Source organism: Vigna unguiculata, chromosome 5 (assembly GCF_004118075.2).
Source record: "Vigna unguiculata cultivar IT97K-499-35 chromosome 5, ASM411807v1, whole genome shotgun sequence".
NCBI classification, from domain to species: domain Eukaryota; kingdom Viridiplantae; phylum Streptophyta; class Magnoliopsida; order Fabales; family Fabaceae; genus Vigna; species Vigna unguiculata.
The window spans coordinates 1,405,327-1,423,149 of record NC_040283.1 but is presented as its reverse complement, the minus strand read 5'-3'; the positions used below and the strand labels follow the sequence as shown (position 1 = coordinate 1,423,149).

The window sequence follows — 17,823 nt, the reverse complement described above, 5'->3', positions numbered from 1 at the left end:
ATATAACTTCTTTTATTATAGGAGTTCGGCAGTAAAATTACAAGTTGAAGTTATTTAACCTAATTAGAGTTTCAGGTGGTTGAATTGAACTAGATTACTTGCATTACATAGAGATAGTGCTGGTAGGATGACACTTGAAAAAAGTTGGTTACTGAGATGGTGTGAAATAACTTTGTTTGTAGTTATTATACAAGTGGTGGAAGTGTCATCAATAAATTAGCATTGTTTGTATTTGTGAGTTGATGTATGTTCTGTGTTCATGCAATCAGACAAATGTTCTTATTTAGGATATGTGTGTGTCACTGATTCAGACCTATGCATGCATGTTTGTCTTTTTTTTTTTTTTTAAATCTCTGATGTCGCATATATGCATATCAATTAATACAGAATATATACCTAAACCAATCAGCATTTGCCACACAAGGATTTAAAATTTCATCTTCATGAGATGAAAACCAGAGAAGGGAACATCTAAAAATCCATGGCTTTCAGTTTCACAAGTGGGATCTTGCTCCATCAGACAGGTGTCAATGAATCAAATCTGCAACTTTTTTAAGCAATTTAAAACTTTGTTTTCTTGCCAAGCCTTAGCTTCCCTGCTCTTACTTCAACATACTTCAGATAAGATATTTTCTGATGAATAATAACAATTTGTATTTCATTAATAACCACAGACAACAGTTAGAGTAAATTTACTTCCATAGTAAACATATTCTTGTTTCCAGTTTCTTGTTAGGGTTTCAAAATGTTTGTATATGGGAAGATTATAGTATTAATTCTTTAAATTTCTTTTATCATTTCATTAGTTTAAAATCCAAGAAGATAAGCATTGTTAGTTTTGATATAATAATACACATTTAAGCAAAGAGTAACAAATATCAAACACAATCTAATTTCTTTCACCATTTCACTCTCAAATTCTCATAAACACTTGATTTACACAATTAATTGTCACCTCCAAAACCTATATATTACACTAAAACTAATTTTTAGAGGTCATTAACATGTAATTTATATAGAAAAGTAAAAAAAAAATGCTTATATATTAAAATATTATCCACATTTTTAAGACAGGTGAACATTGCAATGTTTGCATTTTACTGTAATATTCATCAGCCGCAGTAGTTTGTAGTTTTGCACTGTACCAGACAGTGAAAACTGTGGCAATTGCTTCCAACATTTGCACCATCTTAAAGGTTTAGGGTGAAAGACATCATTTCAACTTACTGTGTCTGTTTCCATTGTTTTAGCTGACCCAACATTTCTAAAGATTTTTATATGTTGTATCAGACTGCATATAAAACAATTACTGACATATATATATATATATATATATATATATATATATATATATATATATATATATATGTGTGTGTGTGTGTATGTATGTATGGGACAAAAATTTCAATCCTCTTTTCATTCTCCTATATAAAGAAAAAAAAATTCAAAGAGACTTAATCATTAAAGTTTATATTTATTTCTGTGTCACACCAATATGAAACAATATTTCTCATTGTCTTCTGATCTGAAAGTAGTAAATAAGAAAACCAGTTTTAATTAATGTACGGAAAACATAAGTAAGTCATTCTTTCAACTCATTGATAATATAGATAATACATCTAATTTATATATTATATTATATATATATATATATATTAAAAATATTATTCAAATAACTTAAAACAAAATTATAACCATTTATACTTTAAATCTATGATCTATATCTTAAACAGATAATTATTCTTTACTATAACTTCAACTTAATTTTTGACATGTACTAAAAAATTTACAGTATTATTCTTTATTTTTATGTGTGTACTGATGTATGAAGACTGCATATTTGTTCAATGTGGGACGGTATATATATATATTCCAAAGAAGAAACCTATTCTTTAACAAGAAATGTTAGTTTCTGGGGACCCTCTTCCTCTTTCTCTAGCATTCCACTTTTATACTAATAATCAAATGATACGACAAGACACAAACCCTAATCTCAGTCCTCGACGACAGAACCGGGTCACTCACTCATCATGCATACACAACAGGACTGGGAATGATCACAACAAGGAGATATTCCTGTTGCATAATGTTGACCTTACAGTGAGTTGTTTTTGTGATTATCGTATATGTGTAACAGACACACACATGTCAGCATTTGCCACATCAGCCACATCAGCCACATCTTATAATATTAATTTTTATATATAACTGTTATCTCAAATCAAATTACAGGGAAATCTTTCACATGCTGATATGGCACGCTGTTATTTGCTAACTCAAACACCCTTTATCAGTACTGTATGATAATATCTTGATAATATAAAAAAACTGGAGAAAATAATAACTGAGAATATATATGAATATATGAATGAAGTTGAAGTGGAAATATATTATTAAAACGATGGTCAAAAGCAAGTGAATATGAAACTATCGTTGTCCTAAAAGATAGTAGAGAGAGGACCACACTACACTATTAGAGTATAGATCCGTGCTTGTTCCGTATGTGAGAACCCCATTTTGATTACATACATAAGATTGTAACAGCATATGTTTAATGGAAAGTTGCAGGGACCACTTATGCATGCATGGTGGTGAAGCTAAGGAGAACAGAGAGAAAGGTGAAATCATTGTCAATGGTGCTGCTTAGTCATTGGCAGCACCTTTAGTGGAATCTGATATCATCTTCTGTATCATTTGGCTTGTCTCTTCCTCCGACATTCGGTCCTCTTTACTCTTAGCTTTCGCATACTCCTCAAAAAATTCTTTGTTTTCTTTCTCTAGCTCATTCCACACTGCACACACACACATATATGCATTCATGTACACACACAAAACATGTTCATTCAATTAATGTACGGATATGCCATCGTCATGTGTGGTTCTCACAAACGTGACTGTCATATATGCACGTGCATGCTCCTTCTCTTCTTCTTGGATTCTTTCTATGGTTACTAAAAATTAGTGAACTCAAACATATGTGTTTTTTTAATTCTTAGATTTCAAGGAGAAAACATAAGTACAGTGAAGGACATTGTAGTTCAAATCTTACATATGTATATGTTGCATTCAATAGTTGATACTGTTTTTGTATAGTAGTTATAGAATTAAAAAACTTTTACAAACCAAGGAAAGGAGAAGTTAATGAATTTATTTCATAAGGTAAAGTTAATTTGTTGGATTCTTTCATTTATGCATATAAATTACTTTTAACTTGTAAGAAAAATAATTGATTGTATCATGTTATGTTTGCTGAGAAGTTTATTAAAAAATGGTAAACATCTCAGAGCAAGAGGGGAAAAATAACATTGATATGCTCTGATCTTTAATTGGTATGGTTGTTCTCACATAAGTTTAACTTTTGTGGTATAATAATTCATTCAGAAAAATAAATCTCAGTATTATACAGTCTTTGATTAAAATCTCTTGGAATCCAAGTGATGCACAGAGTTTAATAAGAGCTAGGTTATAATATAAGTGCTAAATTCAATTGAAAAAATGGTAAAGAGTAATACAAAGTATTACTTGTCTGATTTAATTGCATAGAACTCTAAGAAGCTTCTAATTATTATAACCTAGGAAAAATTTCAAGGTTGAATTGAAGCATAATATATAAATAGAGCAAAAAGTTTGAAAAACATGTCTGATGTGAAGAAATGAATTATTTGATCTAACAGTATCAGTGTTTTTGTCAGCTTGCAAAGTCCTAGTCACAAGTAGTGGCTTTATAAATTCTGGAAGCAAGGAATTGAAGGTTTTAACTAGTTAACAAATGAAAATCGAATGAGCAAGTAACAAGGGGTGAAAACACAGAATAATAAAGTGTTGAAAGTAATTTTTTACACTCTGAAATGATCTGATCATGTATATCTGTTTAATGTTGTGTAAAGAGTTGAAAATGTTGTTTGTGAAGCTTAAAGAAGAAAAGATAATACCAGTGGAAGTTATGACAGGCTTGATATTTGCATGCTTGGAGAGAGCCTCCATGCATTCTTCCTTTGACATGTGAAAGATCAAACACTTCTCAATGAGGTGCTGCACCTGTAGAAATTGGTAGAAAGATGAAGAAGAAGAAGAAGAAAAAGAAGAGAAAATGAAAAGTGTGATTAGTTACCATGTGAATGTAAGAAGCAGAAGAATGAGAAGGCTCTCCCATAGCAGTGAGAGAGGAAGAGAAGGTGCAAATGTGAAGAAGATTTAATGCAGAGGGAAAGGGAATAAAAAATGGTTTATAATATGAGAGGGAAGAGAGGTAGGGTCAAGAGTCCCACGTGAGGGATAGATGATGATTGGCTGAGAGGGGATTAGAAGAGATTGTAAATGACCAGTCCTTTGTCTTGTGCATCCTCATGCACGTGATCTGTGGGACACCCCTACACACATTTCCCTCAAACAGACAAACTCAGATCATCGATTGATGCCACAACTTTCCACCATTTTCCGCAACCATCATCTTTCATTTCATTTCATCATCATCCTGCGTTTATCTATGTTTTATAAACACAAAACATAAAACTTCGCTTTTTCAGATGATTAAATGATATCAGAAGTTATGTATAGTAAAATTTACTGTTGTTAAGTTATCTTGTGTTTAGAAGAAGCATTTCAATAATTTTGAGATATTGAAATGCATTGTACAATGATCACCCTCTTTAATTGTCTCATCCAAACAAACGGTAAATATATTACAAATATCACATCAATTACAAATTGTTGTATTTTTTTTATCATCTTTTGAAAGACCCATCGTTTGCTCTTTTGTTTTTTTTTTTTTTCCTTCATAATTCATGAATGTTTACATAAGGGTGTCTCTGCTTACATCATATTTGTTTTATGCAAACTGTGTAACTATTGATGATGTGAAGATGAAGTTTCATGTATGATGAGTTCATTAGTTTATTATCAAACTCTTTTGTTATATATATATATATATATATATATATATATATATATATATATATATATATATATATATATATATATATATATAGTTGATGTTAAAATAATACTATCGCAGTTTACTGAAATATTATGAAGAGAAAAAAATATATATTGGCGAGTTTTAAAATACGTTTGGTTAACTTTTCATTGGGAATATATATTCTAAATTCTAAATTGCTTAAAATGAAAAAGTTAAACAAATAAAAGCTACAGAGTGAGATTGTTCAATATAAAGTGAAATACTTTTGAAAAAAAAAAGGATGAATATTTTTATAAATTAGTTTATGTTTTCAAATTAAAAACTACTTTATAATTAATAATAATAAACAGTCTAATGCTAAAATATTAATTCAAAATCTAATTCACAAATTAATTATAATTTTTATTAATAATAAAATTTATTTTAAATACCAATAATTTTTACTTTATAAAATAATCTAGCCTAATTAATATAATAATCAATTAGTTTTTATCTTTAAAATTAATTGTTATTTAATAATTTTCTTATAATTTATTATTTTTTAAAATAATATTTGCACTCACTTATCTTTATAAGCTATTCCAGGTAATCTATCAAAACAAAGTATTTTAGTTTATTTTGTGGCCATGTTTAAACAAATATTAAATATAGAAAAATATATTAAATGTTTTTTCTGTTATAAATATAGTTTTTTCTCGTAAAAAAACCGAAACAAATTCATCCACAGTACACACAATTAGAAAATAACTTTTTTTTTACAGTAATATAACTTACTCACCCGTTGGCCTCCGAGTGGAAGTATGAAATGTACCAATGATTACACATGAGTTTGAAATGGAAAGCTAAGTTATACAAATCATTAACTTGGCATTTAGATAAATAAAAATTACACCCTATAAAATAAGAGTTAATAGGATAATATTAATAAGAGTTAAATATAATTTTATTTTTTATTTTTTTTATTTAAAATTAAAATTTTCATTGTTTTAAAATTAATATATTTTAATCCAAACTTTAAAAATAAATCGATTTAATTTTTTGAATAAATTTGTTAAATTTTGTTACTATCAAATGTGTTTTAGAATTATGTTTTAGCTATTTATACTATTTCACGTATTCCAACTCAAATATCAAATGTGTTTTAGAATTATGTTTTAGCTATTTATACTATTTCACCCATTCCAACTCAAATATCAATGTTAAACATCATTTAAGAAACTCAAAAAAATTAAAATTAATATTATTTAATTAAAATGACTATATATTTATTCACTCTTAAAATTTAAAAATAAAAAGTAACAAATTTTAATATATTAACAAATTTTAATTTTATATTAAAATTTAGAGATTAAAAATATATTTAATTCTATAAATAAATATTTATTTTGACAAAAGGTAATGTACAAGCATCTAACTCAAGGAATAAAATATGCTTCTTTTTTAATTACAACGGCTAAAAGGATCAATTTTAATTTAGAAAGAAAAAAAAACTTACTATTTGACGAATAAAAATATACTTAAAATTATTTAATTTTAAAATATGCAGAAAGTCTATTCCAAAATAAATGCCGTTGACTGAAGAATTTTTTTACACCAAGTAAGTTGAATACTATACAAAAGCAAGCAGAGTAAATAAATGGGCCAACCACATACTATTTCGGCCCAATTTTTAAGGAGTAGATTAAGATTCTTCCACTGTACCTATTTCACCCCTTCAATATAATTCTTTTGTAGCATGGAGTGTGTGTGGTGGTGTCTTTGGATCCCTTCTATGTGTACATGGAGATGCTAAATATAGAAGAAAGATTAAAAAAACAAAATTGATAGAGTTTATGTCATGGTATACTCAAATGACTGAATTATCTACTTTAACAGTTCAGTTTTTATAAAAATAAAAAGTAATTTTAAATGGGGTTAAATATGTTTTTGATTCCTTAACTTTCAGTCAGTTTTGAAATCAATTTTGAAATTAGTACATTTCAAAACTTTAGATCAATTTAATCATTCATCTTTCAACATACGTGGATTTAGTCTTTTTAATCAAGATTTGTTAGGTTTATTTGATGTTTCGTACGCATTTCAGAATTGTATTTGAATTGTTTATATTGTTTGACACATTTTTTATTTTAATGTTAAGTCAAATACTATTATGAAACGTGATTGAAATGTCAAATAAACTTAACAAAATTTGATTAAAATTACTAAATTCACGTATTTCGAAAAATAAATGACTAAATTGATCTAAAATTTTAAAATAGACTAATTTCAAAATTCAATGTGAAAGTTAAAGGACAAAAACATATTTAACCCTTTTAAATAAAATATTACTTAAAATTACTTATAAGATAAATTGTCAAAATATCATTTATATAATTTTAAGTGATTTTGATATTGTTAACTCACTTATGGAATGAAACATCTAACATGTCATGATCACAATCACTTGACAACAAAATTTAATCAAAAATAATTCAATTAAAAAACAATTTTTCAAAAATCCTTCCAAACAATCTTGTGTGTATTGTTTAATGTATCAAAACATTTAACAAAGACATAAAGGAAAAAAAAAATAGAAAGATATTCTGAATGGGTTTAAAAGTAGGTAGAACACATAAAATATATTTAGTGAGATGAATAAAGTTTGCATAAAAAAAAACAGCCCAATAATAACTTGAACTAAAGGTAAAGATTAAAGAATAAAGAATAATAGTGGAATAATGGAATAATGGTAGTAGATGGATATGAAGTTTAAATATATTTTTCATGTGGACTTGCTTACAGTAACATGCACAACCACACCATATGCTGATAGTGCACTTTGTATTGTTTTATGCAGTTGATGATTATTGAATTGTAGAATCATGGAAAATATTGCTGTCTAAAGAAACGTGTCGTCGCAAATGGCTATAGCTTAATATTGTTATAAAACATCGTAGTCTTTGGTTTGTAGTGACAATTGACAACATAAGCTTGTAATTGTCGAAAATCCAAAATCAGCACAGCAAGGTTGAACTTTTACAATAATTTATTATTCTTTGTTCCAAATCAATGACGATTTTAGTTAGTGTTTGACTTTTCTTATTTTTTTTAGTTAAATATTATGATGTGTAGTAAAATTCTTGTTCTAGAAGGTGAAGGTGTGAGTGTAATTAGGGTCGAAAGGTTGGCGTGGGTGTACTTTGAGTCAAATGATAAATAGTGTTAATTGTATGTTATACAAATTTACACATAGTGATCATTATATGTGGTCGTGGATGATTATTTTTTGCAGTTGTAATTTTTTTCTAATTTTGAAATTTTCACGTTATATTATTTTACTGTGTTCCTTATTTCTATCATTTCTTGCTAACATGGTGATTCAAGAAGGTTTTTTCCAACAATTCTTCATAATAAATTTATTAGCGATGATTATTATGAATAAAATGTTAAAGAAATAAATTTTATATTTAATTCAATCTTATAAATTTTTAAGATAAAGTTTAGGGTTTTATTTATTATAGAAATTCGAAATGAGACGTAGATATGCTCTATAAGAAAATTGGCACAGTTTATGAATACAAGAGGTTGACTAATTATTCTCATCAACATCAACAGAATGATGATACTAGCTTTATTTTTTCCTAGAGAAAGTAACAAGCAAACACACAAACTGTGAAAACAAGTGATTGAATGTTCATTCCCAAAGATCATCAAGAAGAGGCTTGGTTGGTCCTTTGATGAGCCTGTCTTGATGGATTTCAGCTATCTTCTTGTAATCATCTTCAGTCAAGGACCAATCGAAAATCCCCAAGTTCTGCTTCATCCTATCTTTGTCATAGCTCTTCACCACAAAGGTTAATCCTTCTTCATACAGCCATCGAAGACAAATCTGCAGATTTTTTTTCACATCACTTTTCCGAACACAGATACAACTATACAGAGAAGAATTTGAGAAGAATTTTATCAGTGTTTACCTGAGCAACAGTTTTTCCATGAGCATCAGACAATTCTTTAAGTACATCATTATCCATCACAAGATTAGCACCTCTGCTAGCACCCTTTCTCAGGGGTGAAAAAGCAGTCACAGTGATACCCTTTTCCTTGCAGAATTCTCTCAGTTGCTGCTGCTGCCACCCGAGGTTAACTTCAACCTGTTCATGGTTGTTGAAGGTTTAATTAGTTTAACAAGTGATGGTAATTGATTAAACTAATCTATATATGGTTAACTTAATTACTTGGTTCACTGCAGGAGGAATGGTAGCAAAAGAGAGCAATTTTTCAAGCTTGCTGATGGAGAAGTTGCTGACTCCAATGGCTTTGGTGAGACCAAGTCTCTGGCATTCTTCCATGGATTCCCACACACCCTTCATGTCAAACTCCACTATCTCTGATACTTCAATCGGGTACACAACTTTCCCAGGCTTCGTAGCAATAGGCCAGTGGATCAGATACAGATCCAAGTACTCCAGTTGAAGAGTCCTGCATGGGTGGGAGAAAAATCCGTTAAGAAGTATTAATTTTACAAAATCGACTTGTAAGATAAGGTACAAAATCGACTTGTGAGATGAAATTTACACACAGAATTGACCTGTAAGATGAGATTTGTAAGATAAGGTACAAAATCGACTTGTGAGATGAAATTTACACACAGAATTGACCTGTAAGATGAGATTTGCACTCAGTTATATATTATGAAATTGTGAGAAGTGTGTTGACCTGAGAGATTTCTGGAGAGCTGGAACAATGGTTTGTGCATGGTTATCGGTGACCCACAATTTGGAAGTGATGAAGAGTTGGTCTCTGGATTCGATGAGTCCAAGTTTAAGAGCTTCTGCTATGGCTTCTCCGACGGACTGTTCGACGCCATAAGCAGAAGCAGCGTCGAAGTGTCGGTAGCCCTGCTTGATGGCCTCGAGAACAGCATCTTTTGTGGTGACGGTGCTGGTGGCTTCCGGCGCGGTGCCGAGGCCGATGACCGGCATCTTGCGGTGGCCGGAGGAAGAGTGGAGAGTGACTTGGGGGATTGTGGTGGCAGTCATTTTTGTTGGGATTGGAGAAGAAGAACGGTGAATTGGGTTTGGTTTGGTTAGTTTTTGATGTTAGAAAAAGGGTGACAGAGAAGTCCTTTTATAGCCATGGAAAGTTTGAAGAAGCAGAGTGGGTAGGTGAGATTAGTAGTGATTATCTCTACTTTGGGGTAGCTGGTGTTCGTGTTATTCGAATCGAATACATGTGTTTTTGAATTTTTAATGTTGTTGTTCTTCGAAAGACTTTGAATTGGAACAAAGAAAAACACACACTCACTGCAATTCTGTAACATAGTTTCGCTGTGTTTTTTGGCCTCATTTGAAGTTCTATGTCGATGAAACTCTGTTTTATATGTTTTCTATTACGATATATATATATATTAGTTTTTCATAACTGATAAACTTGTTTTCTAAAACAAGTAGTGGAGCGATTGAAATAATAATGAAATTGTATGCTTTTTCTATTTACTTTGACATTTTTCTTTTTTTTTTCTTTTCCTTTGCTAAATCATTTCACATAAATTTGAAAAATAGATCTTACTTTGAATGAATTGAAAATTCCAAACAATATGATTGATGGTAGCTAAAAAAATTCCATGATAAAAGAGTTAGTGAAGATGCCAATTCAGTTTTTAATCTGAAATTTATAAGGATTATAGGTCTACATCAAATCACCAAACAGAAGAGTTGAAAAGTACGATATTTGAGTATAAGTGATGTGTGGAATTAATTTTTGGTCAATGTTTTTTCTTTAAAGAAATCTTCGATGGATATATTTTTAAAAAGATAGCTCTTATCTTCTACAATATCATCCACTATCATAGTATAAATTATTTATTGTAAATTAAAATATATTATAAAATTCAATAAACGATAATTTATAAATTTTATCATAGAAAATAAGCATTTTTTTTCTTCTCCTACACATTATTACAAGTTAAAATACTATTCTAACGCCAAAGAAAAAGGTGGCAACATTGAATTCAATGTACACGTGATGTGTGATGTAAGTTCAATGTTTACTTTTCTTCTTGCAATTATTGTTTTTTTTTTCTTTTTATCACATTGAATTTTTAGTTAATTTTCTATTTCAGAATAAAAAGTTCAAAATATCCTTGCTGCTATTGGTGCTGAAATTTGGTTTAAGAAATAATAAGATACAATGTTTCTTCTACAAAAATGAGTTTACATATTAAAAATAGTAATAAGTTCTGTACGAGTTTTCTTTTATGAAGGTTTTAGAGAAGACAAGTTTAAAGGAAATGAAAATTAAACAGTTTATTAAAAATACTATACATAAAAAACAAAATTACTTCGTCCTGTATTAATTGTCGGCATCATTTTTTTATTTATTTTTATTTTGTTTACTTCTTTCTAAATATTTTATTTATTTATTTTTCTGTCCTATTTCAAGAAACAGAATTTTGTGTATGGCATGTTTAAATCAAGTCGAAGTACACTAAAAGTTTGGATTAAGGTATGTTTTCGAGTTTGAATGAGTTTTTTTTTTCTTTTTCTCCTTTAAGAAGTAATTTTAATAATTTGTTTGTTTTGCGGTGTTTCATTATTGGGTTTACATAATTAAAAGTCGTTTGTACAACTATTTTTTTGAACTTCGTATACATAAATTAAAATAAATAAATAATTATAGAACTCAACAGCATGAATAATCATTCACTTCCTAAGAATGTATATTAGAAAAAATAATTTAAGCTAAAATTCATATATATATATATATATATATATATATTTTGAATAATGTTAATGTCAGTCAAAAGTTTCAAGACGATTTTGATAGAATATACAATCTAAAGAGACTAATAATACAAAAACTACTTACGAGAAGATAAAAGTTATACGAATATACAATATAAAGAATACTTATCCGAACAACATTTGAAGATACTGAAATAAAAAAATAAAAGTAGTATATACAACAAGAGAGAATATGAAAAATAAATACTTTGAAAATAATATTAGAAAAGTAAGTAGAAGAGACTGGTTTGTAAGCGGAAGATTGTAATACGTGTAGTAGATTCTAGTTTTTTTTTTTGTACGTGTCATTAGGATAGTTTGTATTATTTGTTTAGTAAATAGTTAGCTTAGTAAAGATAGAGCTCTTCCTTCCATAAATATAGGGTTATGTTTGTACAGTAAGTAGATTTGGAATATATACAGAGTCATTTAGTTAAAATTTATTTTTAGTAAACATTTTGTTTGATAAAGTTATTAAATAAAGTAGTTTTTTATTTTGTAATAAAGTTTTAGAGTTTATTTTGTACCAAAAACCGTTGTTTGTTAAAATTTATTAAATAAAAAACTTTGTTAAACTATTATTCTTTTGATTTTTTATTTCATGGTGTGTGAGTTTTCTTCATTTATCTCATGGGTCCATAAGTGGCTTGAAGATGAACACAATTTCATTTCTATATAGCATTCTTTATTTATCTTACGAGACAAATGAGTGGTGTGAAGATGCATTAACTTGTCCTAAAGATTTGGGTGGTGTGAAGTTTTTACTTATCTCGGATGGTTGTTCAAGTAGCTTGATGAAGATGGTATATCCAGTTATCTCGGTGGAACTCCAACTGACGTTGCAGTTTCCATCCTATAGTTCATCAATACACTTTCTCCATCATTCATTTTGCATGAAGTTCTTTCATCAAGTAAGGCATTTCGTCGAGCAGGTGTTGAAACTCAGACAAGTATACAAGGTCGCATAAATAGTAACCGGTAAGACCATGATATCATTTTTCAAGAGACTCGTGTATACTAAAATAATCGTGCAATTAATAGCTAATTTAAAACTAAAGAATGAATCCATAATTTTAAGTTTCATCTAAGAAAGTAATTTTGCATAAATGATTAAAATTGAACTTTGGAAGTTTAAGGCACTTAGTGAATGGAAAAGATTAGAAATGATATGAATTTATATTGTCGGGATTAGAATTCACCAACTATGCTCTCATGCAACTACAATTTTACATCCTCTACATCAATATGCTAATGTTAACCCACAAATCTGCTCAAACCCTAATTCCTTACTAGAATGAGCCTAAATTTCCTTATTAAAGTCAATCCCTTGAACTCTTAATAAGCAAATCCGCATTATGTACTAGGGTTTAAGACAACCAATGGGTCAAGTCTCATTCCTATATACAAGCTCCATTGGGTTTTCTTGTTCCAATTCAAGGTTTCAAGAGATATTTTCACACCCAATGAACCAAATATCATGCAATAAATGGTCAAATCAATGCAAGCATTAAGTGAAGAAACAAGAAGACTAGCAATTAATGAAACAGACATATATATATATATATATATATATATATATATATATATATATATATATATATATATATATATATATATAATCAAAGTATTTGTATTTACACAAAAGTTTCGTGGCTACATCTAACCCCAACAAAAATGGGTATAGCTCTCCATTGTCATGGAGAGCTCAAGCTTACAAATGGAAGATAAAGGAGATACAAAAAGGAAGATGGAGTCGTTCCCAAGAGCCCTAACACACCTTTAAGCTCTCCAAAATGAGTTTTTCATGCCTTCACATTGCCAAAGATCATTTCCCCTTGAGCAAACTAGAAGAAATAGGTTAAAATTGTCACCCATCACGAGTTTTGTTTATTTTAATCCTCTATTTCTTCATCTTGAATAAAAGGTTGTACTTATTCTTGTATATATTTTTCTTGATAAAATTCATCAGCAAAAAAAATCTAACAGTACAACCTTCAAACCAATATCTTCCACATGATTAAGTCAGCTAAAAAAAATGAAAAAAAAACATCTAGATTATCATTGTCCAAATTTTTAAAGTTCTTAGATTACCAAAATTCTCAGATTTTCAAAATTATTAGATTTTCAAAGTGTTCAGCTTCTCAAAATATTCAGATATTCAGATTTTCGAGGTTTTCAGTATTGTCGTTCTCATATTTTCAAACATGTGAAATTTATTATATAAAACATACATATAAATTTGAAGAGAACGATATACAAAAATAGTAAAAAGAAAGCACGAAGACACTACATGAAAATAATATTATAAAAGTGAAAATAAAACTTAAAATCTGCTTTGTAAAAAATATTTACAAAAGTTTCATAAAAATCTAACTAAAATAAAATATTTAAATAGAGACATGTAATATTTAAAGTATGCTGTAATTAATGAAACTTGAAAGTTTTCTGGGTTCTTAATATTTATTGGAAAGATTGAAACCAATTAGATAAAAACAACTCTTCTTTTCCTTCTATCTGTTTAAGACTTGTTTTGAAAAATATTTTTTATATTTTTTCAATAAGAAGAGAGAGAAAGGGGTTTTCAAAGCTTAAAATCTGATCTGAAAAGAGAGTTCATGTTACTTTTACATTAATGATCTTATTTTTGTATCAAATACTTAATTTAAGACTATGATAATTAAATTATTTTAATTAAGTTTAAAAATCAAATCAAAATATTTAATGTGTTTTTTTTTTCAAAAATATTCATTATAAAGTTTATTTATTTTTAATTTTATTTATTTAATCTGGAAACAATGAAAAAAAGGGTGTTAGAACAAAAGTTAAAAAAATAAAATTTGACAAATGGCGCGAGCAAGCATGGCGCGCTAAGCAAAATTAGGGCGCGAAAGAGGTCGCTTGTTCTTTATAGTTCAAATAAATTCAGACTTTGTTCTTGCATCTGTATCAATGGCGTCTTCACTCCCTCGGAGAAGAACCCACGCTCCCAAATCATCTCCCGCCGTAGCCGTAATCGACGACATTTTATGCCAGGAATGCGGCTCCGGCGACTCTCCGGCGAGGTTGCTTCTCTGCGACAACTGCGATCGAGGCTACCACCTCTTCTGCCTCCGTCCCATCCTCCCTTCCGTCCCCACAGGCTCCTGGTTCTGTGGCTCCTGCTCCAACCACAAGCCTAAGTGTAAGCATTACTTTCATTTCTCTCTTTCAGATCCCACATCCGTTAATCCTTCCGATGAGTTCAAAAAACTAGTTTTAGGGTTGGATTAGGTTGCATGCAATTTGGGTTTTTTATTTTATTTTTTGTTATTCAATAATTAACCTGGGTGGTATTTAAATCTGCAGCTTTCCCCCTTGTTCAGACCAAAATAATTGATTTCTTTCGCATTCAACGTTCCTCCGAGCCATTGTTGAATCAAGGTGAGGTGAAATGGTTTTTGAATATATTGGTACTGTAAGTTTGAGTCGTTAGATGTTATGGTTCTGGTTGAAAGTTGAAACTGGTGGTGCGGTGGTTTTAGATGCACGGAAGAAGCGAAAGCGGGGTGGGAGCTTGGTGATTTCGAAGAAGAAACGGAAACTGTTGCCGTTCGTGCCGAGTGAGGATCCAAATAGGAAGTTGGAGCAGATGGCATCACTGGCAACGGCATTGACCGCTACTAATACAGAGTTCAGCAATAAGCTTACTTACATGCCTGGAATGGCACCTAGGTCTGCTAATTGTCCTGCTCTCGAGCGTGGTGGAATGCAGGTACTTGGAACTGCTGAACAATTGCCCTAATTTTTGTGCCCAGATTATCTGATACTGTTTGTAAAGAAGTGGGTTTTTAGTTAAGCATTTTGTGAATGGAGGAACATCACATTGTTGTGTGATTTTGATGGTTCAGGTTTTGCCTATACATTGAGAAGCTAGAGTTAGTATTATTGAGAAAACAAGCACTTTATGGTTCTAATAGATGCAAAACATGCCATTTGTTTACTTTTGTATGAAAGGGATTCTGAAATACAAAGAACATGGTCTTATTCTAAGCTTTGTCCAGTCAGTTGTATACAGATATTTATATTTATTGGGACAATGTATTTCACAATTTGCAACTTTTCCTTAAATGGAACAGAAGAAAATAAGCAACACCCTACATTTAGCATCTGTGCTGGTTTCTGGTTCTTCTCCTTTTTCAGTATTTAATTGATAAGTCTTTTGTGATTTTGTCTTTTTTACTCAGGTTTTGTCAAAAGAAGATACTGAGACATTAAACTTGTGCAAAAGTATGATGGAAAGAGGAGAATGGCCACCTCTAATGGTTGTTTTTGATCCTCTAGAAGGGTATGTATTAGCATGTTACATAGATTGCAGATTGCAGATTGTGTAATCATTCAACAACAATCTCAATTTCCATTTCCAAGAGAAGAATACTCAGATTTTAAATTTTTTCTTGCGCAGCTTCACAGTCGAAGCAGATAGACCCATCAAAGATTTAACCATAATTACAGAATATGTTGGGGATGTAGATTTTTTAAAGAATAGGGAAAATGATGATGGAGATAGCATAATGACACTTCTTTCAGCTTCTGATCCTTCGAAGACACTTGTGATCTGTCCTGACAAACGTAGCAATATAGCCCGGTTCATCAATGGCATCAATAACCATACACAGTAAGTTTTTTTCACCTCAGATTTTATTCTTGTTATTTTTGCTTGTGTTTTGAGAAGTCTGAAATTAAGGAATTAAGGACGGACACATTATAATAATGTGTATGAAATCCTTTACTTTCACTTGAAGTAAGGTGGTTGTTTGATGGAAACAACAATTAATAAAGGGTTTTCCCTTTTGGTGTAGGGAAGGAAAAAAGAAACAAAACTTAAAATGCGTGAGATTTGATGTTGGAGGCGAATGTCGAGTTCTTTTAGTCTCCAATAGAGATATCTCAAAGGGGGAAAGGTTGTACTATGACTACAATGGAGATGAACATGAGTATCCAACTGAAAATTTTGTCTGATTGCCTTCAGATGTAAGCAAAGCACCCCAAACAAGGGGGACTGCGAGCTTGTCATTTTTTTCATCACTAAGTTGATTTGGCCACCCGCTTTAGAATGATTGCTTTGTGACAGCCCCATTTGGTGTACACTCTGAGCTGGACATGTATCATGTTGAATGCACTATATTTTTAAATTGTTTATTGATTAAATTAGTGTATGATTTAATATATGCAATGATCAATGATCGATGCATATTTTTAGCAAAAGCTGATATTCGTCTCTTAATTTGGGGTTTATAATTTTATTTTATATAAGTGATTTCTAGTCTTTATATTTAGTGTAAATGGTATGTTAAATTAAGCTGTGACTTAGATGTTTAAGATAATTGAAATACTAATCAAATTTTAGCTTTTGAGTTTATGAACATTGCTTTATTTATCTGATTAAAGGAAATAAGATGAAAAAGTTGACATGAAAAATAAAATTAAAATATAGAGAGCAATTAGGAAATTTGAAAGGCCATAATGTAAAAATGTAGGTCTTGTTCACTCTTAATTTTAATGGTTGAAAGAAGGTGAATGTTTTCGAAAAGAAATTGAGGTCCTTTTGTTACCGAATACTTGTATGGCGCTTCCCTTATTATCGAAAAGTTGGATTGACTTGAGCTTGTGGATTTCTTTTGTTAGTATGGATGGTCGGGATTATGAAACAGCAAACAGTGCAACACACCTTGGTGCTCATGCATTGCGCTCGCACATGAATAATGAGTTCTGAATGCCATAAAGTGATAGATATTTACACGAATAATGTGAGGATGAATAATCTGTTGTGTTCTTATTAAAATGGTAGGTTTTGCGTCAAAGAATTGATGTACATGTGTACAATACTACGCCCGCGCTATTTTTATATGGTCAATCAATTCTTATATGGGAAGTGCTTTTGTTTGAGTTTTGCGATTGTGGGAATTAGTAAACCCTAAAAGGGTAAACTGTAGTTGTAATTTATTAAACAAATTTTAATTCTAGTAGTTAGGATGTTAAAAGAATTGGCCTTTTATGTTGCCTTCTTTAAGACATTAAAGTGTTCAATGAAATAGGATATTGAAAAGGTCATAAACCTAAACCTCAAATCCATCCCCTATGTAACTCAAGATAACAAGAATTTCA

The 17,823-nt window shown here is 30.1% G+C and overlaps 3 protein-coding genes across 4 annotated transcripts; 1 reads left to right on the top strand and 2 right to left on the bottom strand.

Annotated features, from left to right (window-relative positions):
• Positions 1 to 2,355: 2,355 nt before the first annotated feature.
• Positions 2,356 to 4,203, bottom strand: LOC114184275. Its single transcript, XM_028071563.1, has 3 exons — positions 4,112 to 4,203; positions 3,933 to 4,038; positions 2,356 to 2,792 (listed from the first exon to the last, which is right to left on the bottom strand). Exons 1-3 carry the CDS (start codon positions 4,151 to 4,153, stop codon positions 2,644 to 2,646), a joined length of 297 nt encoding a protein of 98 aa, XP_027927364.1. The 5' UTR covers positions 4,154 to 4,203; the 3' UTR covers positions 2,356 to 2,643.
• Positions 4,204 to 8,421: 4,218 nt separating this feature from the next.
• On the bottom strand, positions 8,422 to 10,076 carry LOC114185986 (NAD(P)H-dependent 6'-deoxychalcone synthase-like). Its single transcript, XM_028073976.1, has 4 exons — positions 9,614 to 10,076; positions 9,133 to 9,376; positions 8,872 to 9,048; positions 8,422 to 8,786 (listed from the first exon to the last, which is right to left on the bottom strand). The coding sequence occupies exons 1-4, from the start codon at positions 9,934 to 9,936 to the stop codon at positions 8,592 to 8,594; spliced, it is 939 nt and encodes a 312-aa protein (XP_027929777.1). The 5' UTR covers positions 9,937 to 10,076; the 3' UTR covers positions 8,422 to 8,591.
• A 4,502-nt stretch (positions 10,077 to 14,578) lies between these two features.
• On the top strand, positions 14,579 to 17,615 carry LOC114185055 (histone-lysine N-methyltransferase ATXR6). Of its 2 annotated transcripts, none has more exons than XM_028072551.1 (6): positions 14,579 to 14,860; positions 15,025 to 15,099; positions 15,201 to 15,430; positions 15,903 to 16,003; positions 16,121 to 16,333; positions 17,344 to 17,615. In XM_028072551.1, the coding sequence occupies exons 1-6, from the start codon at positions 14,629 to 14,631 to the stop codon at positions 17,429 to 17,431; spliced, it is 939 nt and encodes a 312-aa protein (XP_027928352.1). In that variant the 5' UTR covers positions 14,579 to 14,628; the 3' UTR covers positions 17,432 to 17,615. The 2 variants fall into 2 exon arrangements, with proteins under 2 accessions (XP_027928352.1, XP_027928351.1); XM_028072550.1 differs by lacking the exon at positions 17,344 to 17,615 and adding an exon at positions 16,518 to 16,866 and having other exon boundaries at positions 14,592 to 14,860.
• The last annotated feature ends 208 nt before the right edge of the window (positions 17,616 to 17,823 follow it).

Coding starts and splice junctions, on each gene's coding strand:
- LOC114184275 (XM_028071563.1), bottom strand. CDS start 4,153: ATGGGAGAGCCTTCTCATTCTTCTGCTTCTTACATTCACATG. Junction 4,039..4,111: donor CTGCTTCTTACATTCACATG/GTAACTAATCAC, acceptor CAATTTCTACAG/GTGCAGCACCTCATTGAGAA. Junction 2,793..3,932: donor GCCTGTCATAACTTCCACTG/GTATTATCTTTT, acceptor GTGTGTGTGCAG/TGTGGAATGAGCTAGAGAAA.
- LOC114185986 (XM_028073976.1), bottom strand. CDS start 9,936: ATGACTGCCACCACAATCCCCCAAGTCACTCTCCACTCTTCCTCCGGC. Junction 9,049..9,132: donor TTCCTCCTGCAGTGAACCAA/GTAATTAAGTTA, acceptor AACCATGAACAG/GTTGAAGTTAACCTCGGGTG. Junction 8,787..8,871: donor ATGGAAAAACTGTTGCTCAG/GTAAACACTGAT, acceptor AAAAATCTGCAG/ATTTGTCTTCGATGGCTGTA.
- LOC114185055 (XM_028072550.1), top strand. CDS start 14,629: ATGGCGTCTTCACTCCCTCGGAGAAGAACCCACGCTCCCAAATCATCT. Junction 16,004..16,120: donor GTTTTTGATCCTCTAGAAGG/GTATGTATTAGC, acceptor TTTCTTGCGCAG/CTTCACAGTCGAAGCAGATA. Junction 16,334..16,517: donor GGCATCAATAACCATACACA/GTAAGTTTTTTT, acceptor CTTTTGGTGTAG/GGAAGGAAAAAAGAAACAAA.